Raw genomic sequence first — 17925 nt, 5'->3', positions numbered from 1 at the left:
AGAATAGAAAGAGGAGTGGGATGCCTCTGTGCACAACTGAGCAAGAGGACAAGTACATTACTGTGCCTAGTTTGAGAAACAGACGGCTCACAAGTCCTCAACTGGCAGCTTCATTAAATAGTACCCGTGAAGGGAGTAGTACATAGCGATGTACGAGATCTTCAGCTTCTTGGCAATTTCTCACATGGAATAGCCTTCATTTCTCAGAACAAGAATAGACTGACGAGTTTCAGAAGAAAATGATTTGTTTCTGGCCATTTTGAGCCAGTAATCGAACCCACAAATGCTGATGCTCCAGATACTCAACTAGTCTAAAGAAAACCAGTTTTATTGCTTCTTTAATCAGAACAACAGTTTTCAGCTGTGCTAACATAATTTCAAAATGTTATTCTAATGATCAATTAGCCTTTTAAAATTATAAACTTGGATTAGCTAACACAACGTGCCATTGGAACACAGGAGTGATGGTTGCTGATAATGGACCTCTGTACGCCTATGTAGATATTCAATTAAAAATCAGCCGTTTCCAGCTTCAATAGTCATTTACAACATTAACAATGTCTACACTGTATTGCTGATCAGTTTTATGTTATTTTAATGGACAAAAAATGTGCTTTTCTTTCAAAAACAAGGACATTTCTAAGTGACCCCTAACTTTTGAACGGTAGTATATATACGTACGGTATATATAATGATTAACTCATTGTGGGCATGTTTTTGTGAGTTTTATTTAAATTGACCTGTTTTATGAACTGAACACTTGTTTGACTGTATGTTTTGTATTCTGTTTGTATTTTAAGTTTGATATTTTAACCAGTTTTATGTAATAAATGCGACTGCTTGTAAAATGCCCCATTTTCACTATACAGTTGAAGTCAGAAGTTTACATACACCTTAGCCAAATACATTTATATTTAGTTTTTCACAATTCCTGACATTTAACCCTAGTAAAAAGTCCCTGTCTTAGGTCAGTTAGGATCACCACTTTATTTTAAGAATGTGAAATGTCAGAATAACAGTAGAGAGAATTATTTATTTCAGCATTTATTTCTTTCATCACATTCCCAGTGGTTCAGAAGTTTACATACACTCAGTTAGTATTTGGTAACGTTGCCTTTAAATTGTTTAACTTGGGTCAAACGTTTCAGGTAGCCTTCCACAAGCTTCCCACAATAAGTTCGGTGAATTTTGGCCCATTCCTCCTGACAGAAATTGTGTAACTGAATCAGGTTTGTGGGCTTCCTTGCTCGCATATGCTTTTTCAGTTCTGCCCACAAATGTTCTATATGATTGAGGTCAGGGCTTTGTGGTGGCCACTCCAATACCTTGCCTTTGTTGTCCTTAAGCCATTTTGCCACAACTTTGGAAGTATGATTGTGGTCATTGTCCATTTGGAAGACCCATTTGCGACTAAGCACACACATACACACACAACATGATCCTGCCTCTCCCGTGCTTCACGGTTGGGATGGTGATCTTCGGCTTGCAAGCATCCCCCTTTTTCCTCCAAACATAACAATGGTCATTTTGGAGCAGTGGCTTCTTCCTTGCTTGAGCGGCCTTTCAGGTTATGTCGATTATAGGACTCGTTTTACTGTGGATATAGATACATTTGTACCTGTTCCTCCAGCATCTTTACAAGGTCCTTTGCTGTTGTTCTGGGATTGATTTGCACTTTTCACACCAAAGTAAGCTCATCCCTATGAGACAGAATGCGTCTCCTTTTTGAGCGGTATGACGGCTGTGTGGTCCCATGGTGTTTATACTTGCGTACTATTGTTTGTACAGATGAACATGGCACCTTCAGGCCTTTGGAAATTGCTCCCAAGGATGAACCAGGTCTTGGCTGATTTCATTTGATTTTCCCAGGATGTCAAGCAAAGAGGTGCTTTGAGAGTTTGAAGATAGGCCTTGAAATACATCCACAGGTACACCTCCAATTCACTCAAATGATGTAAATTAGCCTATCAGAAGCTTCTAAAGCCATGACATTTTCGGGAATTTTCCAAGCTGTTTAAAGGCACAGTCAACTTAGTATATGTAAACTTCTGAACCACTGGAATTGTGACACAGTGAATTATAAGTGAAATAATCTGAAAAATGACTTGTGTCATGCACAAAGTAGATGTCCTTCCAACTTGCCAAAACTGTAGTTTGTTGACAATACATTTATGGAGTGGCTCTAAAACGAGTTTTGTCGACTCCAAACCAAGTGTGACTTCAGACTTCAACTGTATACACTGGACATGACGTGAAGTATTAGGGTGGTTAACAGTATCGCCCACTAGTGTAGTTATAACAGACTGTTTATTAGCAGGTAAGGAGAATGCGACATAGCAGCGATACAGATGTGACTGTGGCATTCACGCTTGGTGGGGGTCCTCTCACATTGTCAGTTCCTGTGGGAGAGAAGAAAGAGGGAGACAATTACTTTGAGTTGGATGCATATATTGTTAGGCTTTTGTTTCAAAAACCTGTTGAAAAAGCACAGTTGCAATCATCAGCAGGTCATAACAACAACTGTAGGCCCAAAGTGGACATAGTGTGTTACAACAGATTCCTTCCTTCATCACTCCCTCCTCACCATGATAGCGTTAACGATGTCGTTGGTGTTGTGTCTGAGGGCGTGGGCAGCTTTAGAACGGGACACGTTAGCCTGGGCCATCACCAGCTCTATATCCCTCTGCTCCAAACCTCCCTCGTCCACCTGACAGACAGAGGTCAATGTCAAAGTCAGTTGCACTACTTCTGAACATGAAAAACAATGCTACAGTTCTTATTAGCCATCAGGCTAACAACAGTAGAGCAGTGGTGTAAAGTACTTAAGTAGCAATACTTGAAAGTACTACTTAAGTAGTTTTGGGGGGTATCCGTACTTGACTTTAACTCTTTATATTTTTGACTATTTTTGAATTTTTGACACTACATTCCTAAAGAAAAGTATGTACTTTTTACTCCATACATTTTCCATGAGACCCAAAATACTTGTTGCATTTTGAATGCTTAGCAGGACAGGAAAATGGTCTAATTCACATACTTATCAAAAAAAAACATCCCGGTCATCCCTACTGCCTCTGATCCGGGGGACTCACTAAACACATGCTTTGTTTGTAAATTATATCTGAGTGTTGGAGCATGCCCCTGTCTATCCGTAAGTTAAACAAAACAAGAAAATGGTGCCGTCTAGTTTGCTTAATATAAGTAATTTGAAATTATTTCTACTTAAATATATTTTAGCAATTACATTTACTTTAGTATATTTAAAACCAAATACTTTTACTAAAGCAGAATATTCCTGTGTGACTTTCACTTTTTCTTGAGTCTTTTCCTATTAAGGTCTTTACTTGTACTCAAGTATGACAGTTGGGTACTTTTTACACCACTGCAGTAGAAATGACTGACATTTCACAACACTAGACAGAATTGTTTCATATTAAGATCTAAAAGAACTACTGTACATGAAAGAGTAAGAATAGTGTAAAGATTGGTGTTTTTCCTTGACATAATTAGTGAGCATGCGTGTCCGTACCTCCTCCTCCTCGCTCTCTTCCTTGATGGTGAGGCTGGGTGGTGCAGGTGGCGCCAGGGGGGAGGGCTCCACCGGGACCTTAAACTTCTCTGCCGCTGCCTTGTGCACCTGTTGAGACAGGTCCTCTATCTAGGGAGGAAATAGGAAGAGAGAGAGAGGTCACCTTGGCCTCTGAACAAAATGTAGATGAGAGAAAAGAGAGAGAGAGGGGGATATAAAAAGAGAGTGGGTAGAGAGAGCAAGAGAGAGAGTGCGAGAGAGACCTTGGCCTCACCTTGGCCTCTCCAAAGACGATGTAGATGTCTGACGCGGGGCTCTTGAAGACGTCAGGTCTGCTGATGACAAACAAGATGCTCTTCGACTTCCTTATAGTGATCCTGGTCACACCGTGGACCGGCCGCAAGCCCAGCTTACCCATGGCCTATACACACACACACACACTGGTTACACCATGATGCGGCCAAACACACACAATACACACACATTTGCTCTGTGTTTGATTAGCTGAATCTGCCACATGGAGCAGCTCTGTGTTCACATCTCGCCTTGCGGGCCTTCTTCTCACTGCGGCTCTGCTTAGGTCTGTTTATCCCCTCATCAGCAGGAGAGATGGGCTGAGAGAGAGAAAGGAGGACAACACAATCAATTCAACACATCAAACCTGAGAACATTCTACAGTAGTTTACCCATATCCAGACTGATAATATGGAACATATCTCTGAAGCTGCGAAGCATTCAGAAAATACAAGCCCCACAACACGCATCCTTCTTACCACTCTACCTAAAGGTAATGACATCAATATGTTATTACATAACACACAGTGAACGCAAGGTTTCCACCCTTGGAGGTGAGGGGACTTCTAGAGTGTTCTCTGCCCACACACGGTAGACTCACCTGGGGTTCTGAGGATCTCAGTGGCACCCCCTCTGGTTCTTCCAACTCTGGCACTGATCCGTCACTCTCCGACTCATTGCAGGAGCCCACTGTGGAACACACGCACTGTTACTCTCAGAGGACGGCATCACATCCTCATTGCTATGGTAACTAATGACTGAGATGTAGATGATGAGGACATGGTGTAGCTCGTTAGCCCTCTGGTAATGGGACAGCATCATAAAGCTCTACGGCTAACCTAATCACCGATCTCAGAGAAGAAATAGATCACCTCATTAAATAGCAACGACATTTCATCTCTATGCTATGGAACATGCACGTTATAACGTACAATTACATTCTGTACTACTGCGTTTCAACGCATGTAGCATTGTTCATTATGCTGCAGTGCTACCACACATACAGTACACATAAATCCCCATCCATGATTCTATGTACGTATCATCAACCAGGAGGTCAGTTTAAGCCAGATTGACTCAGAGGTTTCAGATTGACTGACGGTTGCCCTGAAATAACCTCTATTGAAAGATGTGCAATAACAGTATTCCTCCTGGATAAAATGATCCTCTCTCTGAGTATTTCTCCTCCATTATTCAGTAGCTGCAGCAGTGTTCTGTGGTCGACGGGGTATTATTGAGAAGCCTTCCTAGAATCTAAAGTATGTCCTTCATCAGGACCATAGCAGGGCCACTAGACATACTCAGAGACGTCTGTGTGTGTGAGGAAGGTCATATGTGGAGTCACTTCTCAGAATCACTTTCTCAAGGAGACAGAGAGAAACAGACAGACATAGAGAGCGATTTGGATTTGGAGAGCACGTACAGTTGTATTTGAAGGACAGGTCCAGCTCCTGTGAATCCTTGTGGCTGATTGGACAGTCTGTCTGTCTCTCAGTTGTTTGGCAGGAGGAGTGAAGCAGTATCTCTCGCTGATTGGAGGAGCCAGACTCTTTATGAGAAGGGTTTCCCACAGTCTCCCTTGGCTGAGTCATGTGATGTCGTAGAGGAACAGCAGTGGCATCGTCATCACTGTCTGTATCCATCCCATCTGCAACAAAATCCAAGTTCACACAGGTTGGACTGATTCATGATTCACAATTAACAAAAAGGGAAAATTAAATCACCCCACACCCCTCTCTCTCCTGAGTGTAACTCACCTCTGTCCTGTGGGCTTTGTGACTGACCTGTCTTGACCTGTCTGTTGGGCTTGGTGAGGAGGTTTGGTTGGGGCTGGACCTGCCTGCGGATACCGAGAACAGGCATTGTGGTTGGAGCCTCCAGCCGTGGCAGAGACTCCTGCGTGGGCTGGGTAAAGCTGGGGGTTGAGGCCAGGGCTGACGTGGATGGAGATGGAAATGAGGAGGGGGTAGGGGACATAGGGACACTTTTGGTGGGTATAGGGGGGTGCTTAGGAAGGGCGTTAGGGGTAGTAGAAAGGGTTGCAGAGGCTGCCTGAACATTGATTGATTGAGGCTGGGTGTCTAGGAGTGGGGTGACGAGAGGCTGGGACTCCTGTATGGGGGTGGGGAGGTCCTCATCTGGCGGCATCACGAAGGAACTGGGAGGAGGAGAGGAGGAGAGAGTAGAGGGGGAGAGAGGAGGAGGAGAGGAGGAGGGAAGAGGTGGGGGAGATGAGGAAAGAGGAGAGAATGAGAGGTGAGGAGGAGAGGAGGAGGGAAGAGGTGGAGGAGAAGAGGACCTATTCTGTTCTGTAGTGGAGGCATGGCCACTCCCCACATTGTTATCATTGATATCCTTCCTGCTTTCTGTCTGGCAGCCAGGCAGCGGCCTGTTATCAAGCATTATCTGGTGCACTTCCGTGTTCACTTCCTGGTTGACTAGGAGAGTGGGAGCTATAGGGCAGAGGTTGGTAGGACTAGGGGGAGTCGGGGCAACGGAGACGTTTCTGTTTTCCCCTCTCCTCCCGGACTCTGCTTCAGGTTTGCCCTTCACAGGTGTCCTCTGTCTGGTATATGCAACAGATTTTTGTCCCCTCGTGTTCGTATTCTTTTGTTTCCCTGGTGGGGAGGTGTCTGCTAGGGTCTTGGTAGCGAGAGACGGTTTCTGTGGTTGATCAGTAGACCCAGGGCCTGATGTAGATTGTCTGCGCAGCTGACTGGGTCTGTCTCTGCTCTGCTTTCTCTGCTTCCCTCTCCTCTCTGGCTGAGGAGGAGTGATGGCTTTCTCTGTGCTCAGCTCTCCCTCAGGTGTCTGACGCTGTGCAGGTTCTGGAATGCTCTCTGTTGGAGAGAATCTCTCCTCTGCTCTCTCCTCCACCTCACTTTCCCCTGAGATATAAACACTGCTCTCCTGCCCTTCTAAGGCCACGCTCATCTTTAGTTGGTCAATGTGCCTATCAGTCGTCTGACCGCCACCACCCTCTCTTTGGCTCATCGTCTGTGGCTCTGTCTCCTCTGGCTGAGGCTGGGAACAGAGTTTTTTCACACTTTCTACCGTGTCTTTGCCCACTGATAGGGTTAGGGAAGATTCTTGGACAACTTGGACCTTCTCCACTGTGTCTTTGCTCACTGATGGGGAGGTTTCTTGGGAAACTTGTACCTTCTCTACTGTATCTTTGCCCACTGATAGGGAAGATTCTTTGGAGACTTGGACCTTCTCTACTGTGTCTTTACTAACTGATGGGGAAGTTTCTTGGGAAACTTTGACCTTCTCTACTGTGTCGTTGCCCACTGATGGGGAAGTTTCTTTGAAAACTTGGACCTCTTCTAATGTGTCTTTGCCCCCTAATAGGGCTGATTCTTGGAATACTTGTACCTTCTCTACTGTGTCTTTACTCACTGATGGGGAAGTTTCTTGGGAAACTTGGACCTTCTCTACTGTGTCTTTGCCAACTGATAGGGCCAATTCTTGGGATACTTGGCCCTTCTCTACTGTGTCTTTGCTCACTGATGGGGAAGTTTCTTGGGAAATGTCGACCTTCTCTACTGTGTCTTTACCCACTGATGGGGAGGTTTCTTGGGAGACTTGGACATTTTCTACTATGTTTTTGCTCACTGATGGGGAACATTCTTGGGAAAATTGTACTTTCTCTACTATCTCTTCGCTCATTGATGGGGAAATTTCTTGGGAAACTTCAACCTTCTCTACCGTGTCTTTGCCTACTGATAGGGATGGTTCTTGGAATACTTGGACCTTCTCTACTGTGTCTTTGCTCACTGATGGGGAAGTTTCTTGGGAAACTTGGACCTTCTCTACTATGTCTTTGCCCACGGATGGGGATGTTTCTTGGGAAACTTGTACCTTCTCTACTGTGTCTTTGCTCACTGACGGGGAAGTTTCTTGGGAAACTTGGACTTTCTCTACTGTGTTTTTACCCACTAATAGGGACGATTTTTGGAATACTTGAACCTTCTCTACTGTGTCTTTGCTCACAGATGGGGATGTTTCTTGGGAAACTTGGACCTTCTCTACTGTGTTTTTGCCCACCCATAGGGAAGTTTCTTGGGAGACTTGGACATTCTCTACTATGTTTTTGCTCACTGATGGGGAACATTCTTGGGAAAATTGTACTTTCTCAACTGTGTCTTTGCTCATTGATGGGGAAATTTCTTGGGAAACTTGAAACTTCTCTTCTGTGTCTTTACTCATTGATGGGGAAGTTTCGTGAAAAACTTGGACCTTCTCTACTGTGTCTTTGCCCAATGATGGGAAGAATTCTTGGGAAACGTGGACATTCTTTACCGTGTCTTTGCCCACTGATAGGGACAATTCTTGGGAGACTTGGACCTTCTCTACTGTGACTTTGCTCACTGATGGGGAAATTTCTTGGGAAACTTTGACCTTCTCTACTGTGTCTTTGCCCACTGAGAGAGAAGTTTCTTGGGAGACTTGGACATTTTCTACTGTGTATTTCCTCATTGATGGGGAAGTTTCTTGGGGCAGTCTGCCTGACTTGGAGTTGCTTGGTCTGATTTTATGACTGAAGGATCCAAATGCCCCACCCAGCAGAGATATAGCAAGGTCTGCCTGTTTGACTGCTGGGTTAATATCTGTGTTACTGTTGGGTCTGGAAATGGCTGCCTCTACTGAACCAGAGCTCTGGTCTGAAACGGTCTGTGGTTTACCCCCTGGTGGTGAGACACGCCCAGGGCTTTCCATGGATGAGGAAGCCTGTCTTATGTCTGATTGGTGTGTTGAGCTGTCCGTTGATGTTGTTGGCCTATCGGAGGCTGCAGCAGCCTGTGGTCTCACTTCTGTGAGTGGTATGTTTGAGAGGGATGCCCTCAGACTCACACTCTGGCTCTGGTGTCTCACCTCCTCTGACAGGGCATTCAGAGTCACACAGGTTGGCATTCCAGAGGATAGGAACACTGAGTCATTGTTGTTGTTTTCCTGCTCCTTGTTTTCTGGGCGACTCTGCAGGTTGCTGACATCATCCTCTGGAAATTGGGAGCTTCCGTCCTCTCCTCCCCCTGCCTCTGATATCTCCTCGATGGACCTCCAGCTGGACAGGTTGGACTCTGGCACTCCCTCTCCCACAAGCTCAACATCTGCCATCTTGTCTGGCCGACCACACAGGCTGTTGTTGTCTTCTTCGTCCCCCATTATATCATCCACCTCATCCTCGTCTGTGCCGACATTGGGCAGCCCGGAGAGTGTCTGTCCAATCGTCTGTCCAATTGTCTGTCCAACAGCATGCCCCTCCACCTCACACAGTAACAGGCTCTGTGCCTCCAACCCACAGCCCTGCCCCAGAGAGAGAGATTGGGCCTCCCCTGCCCCCCAGCCCCCAACCCCCCTCCTCCCTCCGGCGTCTGTCTCTGAGTTCTCCCTCTTGGGAGAGACAGCCAGAGGTGTGTGAGGGGAGCCCAGGGCCACAGGGCCCCCGTCCTCAGTGCTCAGGGTGTTCTCCCTCAGGTTCTCCTGGGCGGGGTCACATGGGCAGATGTCAGGGGTCAGGGACAGGTTGTCAGCCAGGTCAGGTGAGCTCTCAGGGCAGGAGGAGACAGGGATGTTGCTGGGGTTAGGCTCTTTCGGGTACGAGAGCAGAGGGACCCCCTTGTTCAGGTCATTGGTGGCAGTGGTCCCTTCAAGGACCTGATGGGAGTCCACACCTTCAGCGCTGCTGTTCTCATTCTTCTGGTCCAGTTCCAGCACTGACACCAGAATCGGTTTGGACCGTATTGAAGCCGCTGCCACCCCAAACACACGTGGGAGTGGCTTACGGGGCTCAGAGGTCTTCTGTTTAGGCAGGGGTGTGTCGGACTTAGAGGGGTGTGGCTTAATGAGTAGTTTGAACGAGTCTCTGTCTGTCTGCTCTGTGTGATCCTCGTCTGAAGTCTCTGTACTCTGTTCATCCTTCTCTCTCTCCGCAGCCCTCTGTTTGTCCTTTCCTCTCTCCCCACTGCTCTGTTTGTCCTTTCCTCTCTCCCCACCGCTCTGTTTGTCCTTTCCTCTCTCCCCACTGCTCTGTTTGTCCTTTCCTCTCTCCCCACCGCTCTGTTTGTCCTTTCCTCTCTCCCCACCGCTCTGTTTGTCCTTTCCTCTCTCCCCACTGCTCTGTTTGTCTTTCTCTCTCTTTTCACCGCTCCTTTTGTCCTCCTCTCTCACCGTACCAGCCTGTACTTCCTCTGCAGCTGCTTTGGCTTGCCCTGCTTCTGTTGCCAGGGTGACAGGATTGCTGTGGGACGCTGTCTCCTCGATTGTAGCAGCAGGGTTAGTGTTAGGAGTAACAGTAGGGTTTGGGGTAGAGCATGTATCTGGGGTAGTTTTGGGGGTTGAGGCTGTAGCAGGGTTGGTGTTAGTGGTACAGGCCGTAGGAGATTTAGCGTTAGGGGTAAGAGCACTGTTAGTGTTAGGGGTAGAGACCGTAGCAGGGTTCATTTCAAGTGTACAAACAGTAGCAGGGTTAGTTTTGGGGGTGGAGGCAGTAGCAGAGTTATTTTGTGGGGTTGAGGCTGTAGCAGGGTTAGTGTTAGTGGTACAGACAGTAGCAGATTTAGCATTAGGGGCAGGAGCAAAGTTAGTGTTGGTGTTAGAGAGAGATGCAGGCTTGGTTTTAAGTGTTGACACAGTAGCAGGGGTAGTCTTTGTGGTATTCGAGGCAGGGTAAGGGGTTGTAGAAGGTTTAGGGGTAAGGGTAGAGACAGAAGGGCTCTCCTGAGAAGGAGAGGGGACAGGAGGGTCAGAGAACTCTGAGGAGGTCTCCATTTCACTCCCACTGCCGCTGTTCGAGGACTTGGGGTGGGCTGATTCCGCAAGTTGGGCAGGTGCAAGTGCAGGTTGTGGTTGTGGTGGTTCAGGCCGGGGCTCTTTGTCTCCTGGGGGATTGATTAGGCTAGGGCTGCTCTGGGACTGAGACAGTTCAGTGCTGTGGGCCTCTGGTCTAGTTTCAGGCTGAGGTTTGGCTTGGTGTGGTTCTGTGGGTGGTCCTGTGGGTGGTTCAGCATGTCTCTCTGTGCTGTACAGCCGCTCATCCTCTTCACCATTATAAGAGGCGGAGTCTAGTGAGTCGTCAGTGTCATCATGGAAACAGAAGGACTCATCCAGACCTTCGTTGATGGAAGTCTCCGACAGTGAATGAAGGAAGGAGGCCGAGTTGTCCTCTTCAGCTGGGTCATTTACAGCCTTACCCTCACCCTCATCCTCCTCTTCCTCAACATCCTCACCCTCCTCTTCATCAACCTCTTCCTCTATCGCTATTTCTACCTTAGCCTCCTCTATCTCTACCTTAGCCTCTACTTCTTCTTCATCATCATCTTCATCATCATCCTCCACGTCCCCCTCCTCCTCTCCGGCCGCGTATGCATCCACATCGTTCCCTTCGTTCCTGTCGTTTCCCTCTCCTCCCTCATCCCCCTCCTCTGTGGGGAAGAGAGTGATCTCCATGGAGTCTGCCTGAAAGAGGAGGCTGGTGTGGAGGGGAAAGTTAAGCAGAGAGGCTGGGATCATCCTCTCCTCCTCCTCCTCCTCCTCCTCCATCTCTCCATCATCACTGTAGGAGCCTGGAAACAGAAGGAAGGTACCCATCTCTCCGTATGGACTGGAGTTATCCCCGTCTGACACATCTGGAGAGCAGGTGTCCAGGGGAAGTTTGGGGGAGGCAGGGTTGACACTGGAGGTGTGATGGGTTAGGTTCCCCATGTCTGGGGCGAAGGGGAAGGATATGGAGGTCAACCGTGGGGAGCCTGTTCCATCCTCTGGGTTGGTAACGGGAGGGTAAAGTTCCTCAGCCACACAGGCCTGCAGCTCCAGCTCCAGGCCTCTTTGCAGCAGGGGACTAGAGTACTGCTGTCCCCCAGCTAGAGCATCCTCTGCTGGGCAGAGCGAGCCCTCCGACTCCCCTCCCTCTTCCTGGGAGTCAGTGCTTCTGCCGCTGCTGCTCCTCAATGGGGAAGTGTCCTCTGTCACCCAGCGGGGGCGACAGCTACCTCTTGAGACTGTCGCTTCCTCACTCCCCCCCACACTCACCTCCCCTCTCAGCACCTCCTCCTCCTCCAGGATCACAGTCTCTGCTAGACCCTTATAAAGGCAGAACCGCCACTCTGCTGCTCCTCCTCCCTTCTCCTCTGCCCTCTCCCCTACAGCTCCCCTATCCTCTCCCACCTCATCTCCGATTTCAGACAGCGAGCTGACAAAGCATGCAGGTGCCTCCTGCACCTCCTCTGCCAGGAGCAGATTGGGGGAGGTGCAGGGGGAGGTGGAAGAGGTCCAGCTGCCCCCCTCCGCCGTGACGTAGGAGCCAGAGGGGGAGGTGAGGGGGGAGCACAGGTCCTCGCTGTCCGAGGGGGAGTTTTGTGAGAGGGGAGAGGCTGGAGAGCCGGGGTAAGAGCGATGTTTGAGGTGTGAGGGGTGAGGAGCCATCTTGATGGGGGTGGAGGGGGCGGTGTAGTACAGGTCAGGATCCAGGGATGAGGGAACGCCCACTCTCAGAGGGTCCACGGCATAGACCGGCTCAGAGAAGGACAGGATAGCAGGGGGATAGGCTGGCTCGGACAGGGAGGGCATGGCATACATGGAACATACAAAAGACATTTCACCATAGGGAGACAGCCCTGCCTCCAAAGGGCTTGAGCTGCCCGTCAAACTAACATCCACTGTGACTGGCTCTGAGGAGGGAGGGGAGGCAGGGATGAGGGGGGTTAGGAGAGGGGTGAGGAGAGGGCTAATGGGCAGGACAGGGATTCTCTCCTGCTCTTGCTCCATCTTTGGGGTCAGAGGTGAATTGTCTTTCTCCTGCCCTGTGTCCAGTTGGGCCTTTTCCCCAGCCTCTGCCTGTGGTTCTGAGGGAGGGTTAGGGACCTCCAAGACTGGGCCTCCGGGCAGGGGTATTGCCTGGCTGCTCTGCCTGCAAGGGCACTTCCCTGTCAGGGTCTTCTTGGTCTTGAGCAGGGCCTCCTGGCCCATCACCACCCGTGTGTCCATGTTCTCTGGCTCCTTGTAGTCGCTCTCCACCTCTGAGCCCATCAGGACCTGGAGAACATATTGAGAACATTGGATGAACATAGGAAAAACATAAAGAGAAGAGGAGAACATTGGTAAACATACACACACACACACCTTGATTCTCTCCATCTTCACGGGTCCGCTGCGACGTCCACAGGGTCCGTGACCTCCAAACGTCCCGCTAAGCCGGATCGTGTTACTGTGGCGACGGTCGGAACCTTCAGGCTGGGGTCGCGGGGTCGCGGACGAGCTGGGCGTGGCCCGGACCAGCCGCGGCCCAAAAGGAGAGGTGCATGATGGGAGCAGCTTCTGAGGGGTGCTGGGGGAGGGACTAGAGCCGCTGTCACTAGGGGTGGAGCCACTGTCACTAGGAGTGGAGTCAGTGGAGGCATGTCTGGTCATGTCTGAAAGAGGAGCGAAGAGAAGAAACTGTTTCTGTAAGGTAATGTTATGTCCATGAGGTCAGAATCACTAGCTGTTTTATGACGTGGCAACAGTAACTGTAATGGAGAAAAGGAAACTGGAATTTCAGTTTACCTCCTTGATGTATTAAAAATAATTTTAAAAAAATACATCTGTAATGGATGCTGTAGCCTCTTTGCCTTTGTTGAATAGAAACAGCCCTTTCAGCTCTCTCCTTGAAGCTTGTTTTCCCATCATAACCGTTACACACACAGCCATACCTAGAGGATCTAGAATGTCACCTAAATGTCAGAGATAACATTTGACTGAAAAGACCACACTCACAGCAGGGTACACATCAAGTGGCATCAACATATCAATATATAAGGCACCCTACTGTCATTACTTGCAGTCCATCAACTAGGGCTGGGTGAATGGGGCACATTTACTGGCAGTGAGTTCTGAATGAATGACATGTGTGCTCTCTCCATTTACAGGGCTCACTGCCCAGGATAGTTCATTACTCAGGCTCTTTCCCTTCCACAGTAGTGACCCCTGACCCCCAAGGGAATGGAATACACCCTGAGTTTGCTGAAGTCTGCATATCTGGCTGTGGTACCTGCTGCTAGAGCAATAGAGCCTGCACTGTGCATGTTGGTGTTTTTCCCCTCTCCTCTGCCCCTCCTCACATCTTTCCTCTCCCCTCTCTTATCCTATCAGCAAAGTCAGACTGACAGCTCTGTAGCCACAGGGCAAAGTCAGCAGAACAGACACACACATACACACATAGATTAAAATAAGAAGAGCTCATAGATTCAAATATACAGTATATACAGTGCCTTCAGAAAGTATTCATACCTCTTGACTTATTCCATATTTTGTTGCATTACAGCCTGAATTCAAAACGGATTAAATATAATATATATTTGTATCTCACCAATCTACACACAATACCCCATAATGACTAAATGAAAACATGTTTTTAGAAATGTTTTTAATTGTGCATGTTATTTTGGCATTAATACGTGTCACATATCAGTTTGCAAACAATGTAAAAAATAATATATATCATGGAGTTAATAAAGCCGCATACAAACATGGTCTCTTTTTTGTTTTCTTGAGTAAGGCAGCTCCAAAATGCAAGTGTTTCAGCCTACAGTAGCTCAGTGCTTTCTGTGGTGGTGGGCAAGCCAACAGAAAATATGCAGCATTGCGCCGTGATTGGCTCAGAGTTCGGTCACTCATGGGGACTTTATGTCACTGCCAAGTGTAAGAGGAGACCTTGAAAATACTAGCCCTTTGGGTGTTACATTAGAAGTCCCCATCCAAGAAGGCTTAAGGTCATTGGCCACAGATAAAATGACGTCAAATCACATTATACAGTATATCACAAAAGTGAGTAAACCCCTCACATTTTTGTAAATATTTGAGTATATCTTTTCATGTGACAACACTAAAGAAATGACACTTTGCTACAATGTAAAGTAGTGAGTGTACAGCTTGTATAACAGTGTAAATTTGCTGTCCCCTCAAAATAACTCAACACACAGCCATTAATGTCTAAACCGCTGGCAACAAAAGTGAGTACACCCCTAAGTGAAAATGTCCAAATTGGGCCCAATTAGCCATTTTTCCTCCCCGGTGTCATGTGACTTGTTAGTGTTACAAGGTCTCAGGTGTGAATGGGGAGCAGGTGTGTTAAATTTGGTGTCATCGCTCTCAAACTCCCTCATACTGACTAGTCACTGGAAGTTCAACATGGCACCTCATGGCAAAGAACTCTCTGAGGATCTGAAAAAAAGAATTGTTGCTCTACATAAAGATGGCCTGGGCTATAAGAAGATTGCCAAGACCCTGAAACTGAGCTGTAGCACGGTGGCCAAGACCATACAGTGGTTTAACTGGACAGGTTCCACTCAGAACAGGCCTCGCCATGGTCGACCAAAGAAATTGAGTGCACGTGCTCAGCTTCATATCCAGAGGGTGTCTTTGGGAAATAGACGTATGAGTGCTGCCAGCATTGCTGCAGAGGTTGAAGGGGTGGGAGTCAGCCTGTCAGTGCTCAGACCATACGCCATACACTGCATCAAATTGGTCTGCATGGCTGTCGTCCCAGAAGGAAGCCTCTTCTAAAGATGATGCACAAGAAATCCCGCAAACAGTTTGCGGAAGACAAGCAGACTGAGGACATGGATTACTGGAACCATGTCCTGTGGTCTGATGAGACCAAGATAAACTTATTTGGTTCAGATGGTGTCAAGCGTGTGTGGCGGCAACCAGGTGAGGAGTACAAAGACAAGTGTGTCTTGCCTACAGTCAAGCATGGTGGTGGGAGTGTCATGGTCTGGGGCTGCATGAGTGCTGCCGGCACTGGGGAGCTACAGTTCATTGAGGGAACCATGAATGCCAACATGTACTGTGACATACTGAAGCAGAGCATGATCCCCTCCCTTCGGAGACTGGGCCGCAGGGCAGTATTCCAACTTGATAACGACCCCAAACACACCTCCAATACGACCACTGCCTTGCTAAAGAAGCTGAGTGTAAAGGTGATGGGACTGGCCAAGCATGTCTCCAGACCTAAACCCTATTGAGCTTCTGTGGGGCATCCTCAAACGGAAGGTGGAGGAGTGCAAGTTCTCTAACATTCACCAGCTCCGTGATGTCGTCATGAAGGAGTGGAAGAGGACTCCAGTGGCAACCTGTGAAGCTCTGGTGAACTCCATACCCAAGAGGGTTAAGGCAGTGCTGAATGATGGTGGCCACACAAAATATTGACACTTTGGGCCCAATTTGGACATTTTCACTTAGGGGTGTACTCACTTTTGTTGCCAGCGGTTTAGACATTAATGGCTGTATGTTGAGTTATTTTGAGGGGACAGCAAATGTACACTGTTATACAAGCTGTACACTCACTACTTTACATTGTAGCAAAGTGTAATTTATTCAGTGTTGTCACATGAAAAGATATACTCAAATATTTACAAAAATGTGAGGGGTGTACTCACTTTTGTGATATACTGTATGTACAGTAGCTTTGATTGGATTGATCATGTCAACGTCATACTTTCACAATCTTAGCTAGCAGTCATTATGAATCAAGTCAACAATCCACTGGTAAATCCTTTTTAATCCTTGTCATATGAAGATAAATAATGAAGAGAAATTATAGATAAAATGTATTGGTGCTCATCGGCCATTGCACATTAACATTATACAAAACAAATTGGAAATCGCAAATTCAATGAGTGGTTTGGAAGGAATCAGTGACAGTGGCTGTGTGGTCCCACATCTGGGATTAAGGGGCTCTTTTCCAAATTTAAAATGATAAACATTCAACATTGGCCATGCTGTCAATGAAGCATGATTTGTGCTGCGCTCAAAACAACTATTAACTTGGAACTACGAAGTCTTGAACTCACTGAAGTGAAGTCAAGTTAACTGGGATGTCGGCAATAAATGAGTTCCGACTGGGAAAATACATTTTGAACGGTCATCCAACTCGGAATTATAAATCGGCCTCCGATGAAAGCACCATCCAGAGAATGCCAGACTTTGATGACAAAACTTGCACACGAAGGACAACCATGCCACCTTCCTGTTTAAGTGAGCATAGTGAGTCCAAAAAGGTATTGTATGCTGCTGCATGAATGATGCAATATGCTAGGGAGATATGTATACTGTAGCTAAGTGTAGTAAAATGTTCGTAGCCCGTGTGCTTCAACCTAATAATTTGGTCTATTTACCCTTCTTAATTTAGCCTACTGTTCTACGGTAGCCTATAACCTGTTTCAGAAAAATATAATCATTGAATATTGTAAGAGCTTTCATTGTTTGCTTATATGCCCCTTTGTTAATCCTACGGTTCTGACTTAGTGTACAGGGAGAACACTGTAAGAATGGCCCATGTTCTGAATTCTGTTGCTGTACATTTCAAAAGTGCTAAACAAATAGTTATATTGACTAACGTTACATCCGTCCTAGCTCGCTCATTAATGTCTTAATCAAAATGACAGATTGCCTCTTATCTGCTTGTCGTCCCCAAATATGGTTGTAAATGAAGTTGAATAAACTGTTTCGCTGCCAGACAAGGCTCCGCTGATAGCCAGTTGTATCAGTGGTAAGATGTTGGGACTGCTGTTGGGACAGCTTATTGTAGGCCCTAACAGTTTGTGGGCACCGTTTGTCACCGTTATAGTGCAATTAATGTATTGTTTAGTGTTGTGTTGTGGCTTTGCTTGCATGCATCCCACTTTCTTTTTTTTTGCCCCACCAAGATTTACATGCTAATTTCACCTCTGAATATACATACATTTTCCACACCCCCGAGTCAATACATATTAGAATCACCATTGGCAGTGATTACAGCTGTGAGTCTTTCTAGGTAGGTCTCTAAGAGCTTTGCAGACCTGGATCCCTGAGGGATTTCCTTCTTCTCCAGCAACACCTGTATCGTTGTAGTGACTGGGTGGGTGTATTGATACACCATCCAAAGTGTAATTAATAACTTCACCATGCTCAAAGGGATATTCAAGGTCTGCTTTTTTTACCCATCTACAAATTATTTGTGAGGCATTGGAAAACCTCCCTGGTCTTTGTGGTTGAATCTGTGTTTGAAATTAACTGCTCGACTGAGAGACCTTACAGATAATTGTATGTGTGGGGTACAGAGATTAGGTAGTCATTCAAAAATC

General features: G+C 47.1%; 1 protein-coding gene across 2 annotated transcripts in view; it reads right to left on the bottom strand.

Moving 5' to 3' along the window:
* Nucleotides 1-706: 706 nt before the first annotated feature.
* Nucleotides 707-17925, bottom strand: part of LOC139424473 (serine-rich adhesin for platelets-like) — a 22147-nt gene continuing 4928 nt past the window's right edge. Inside the window, exons 2-10 of one of the 2 annotated variants that reach the window (XM_071176358.1) lie at nt 12944-13233; nt 5581-12856; nt 5247-5471; nt 4425-4513; nt 4075-4143; nt 3804-3950; nt 3530-3658; nt 2585-2707; nt 707-2399 (exon numbers count right to left, since the gene is read on the bottom strand). In XM_071176358.1, coding sequence (XP_071032459.1) covers nt 2385-2399; nt 2585-2707; nt 3530-3658; nt 3804-3950; nt 4075-4143; nt 4425-4513; nt 5247-5471; nt 5581-12856; nt 12944-13233 — 8363 coding nt within the window. In that variant the 3' untranslated portion in view covers nt 707-2384. The remainder of the gene's footprint in view (nt 2400-2584; nt 2708-3529; nt 3659-3803; nt 3951-4074; nt 4144-4424; nt 4514-5246; nt 5472-5580; nt 12857-12943; nt 13234-17925) is intronic. The other variant, XM_071176366.1, reaches the window with a different exon arrangement.

Source organism: Oncorhynchus clarkii, chromosome 2, assembly GCF_045791955.1.
Source record: "Oncorhynchus clarkii lewisi isolate Uvic-CL-2024 chromosome 2, UVic_Ocla_1.0, whole genome shotgun sequence".
NCBI classification, from domain to species: domain Eukaryota; kingdom Metazoa; phylum Chordata; class Actinopteri; order Salmoniformes; family Salmonidae; genus Oncorhynchus; species Oncorhynchus clarkii.
Note: the sequence above shows the minus strand (reverse complement) of the source record. Positions and strands in the feature narration are given on the sequence as shown.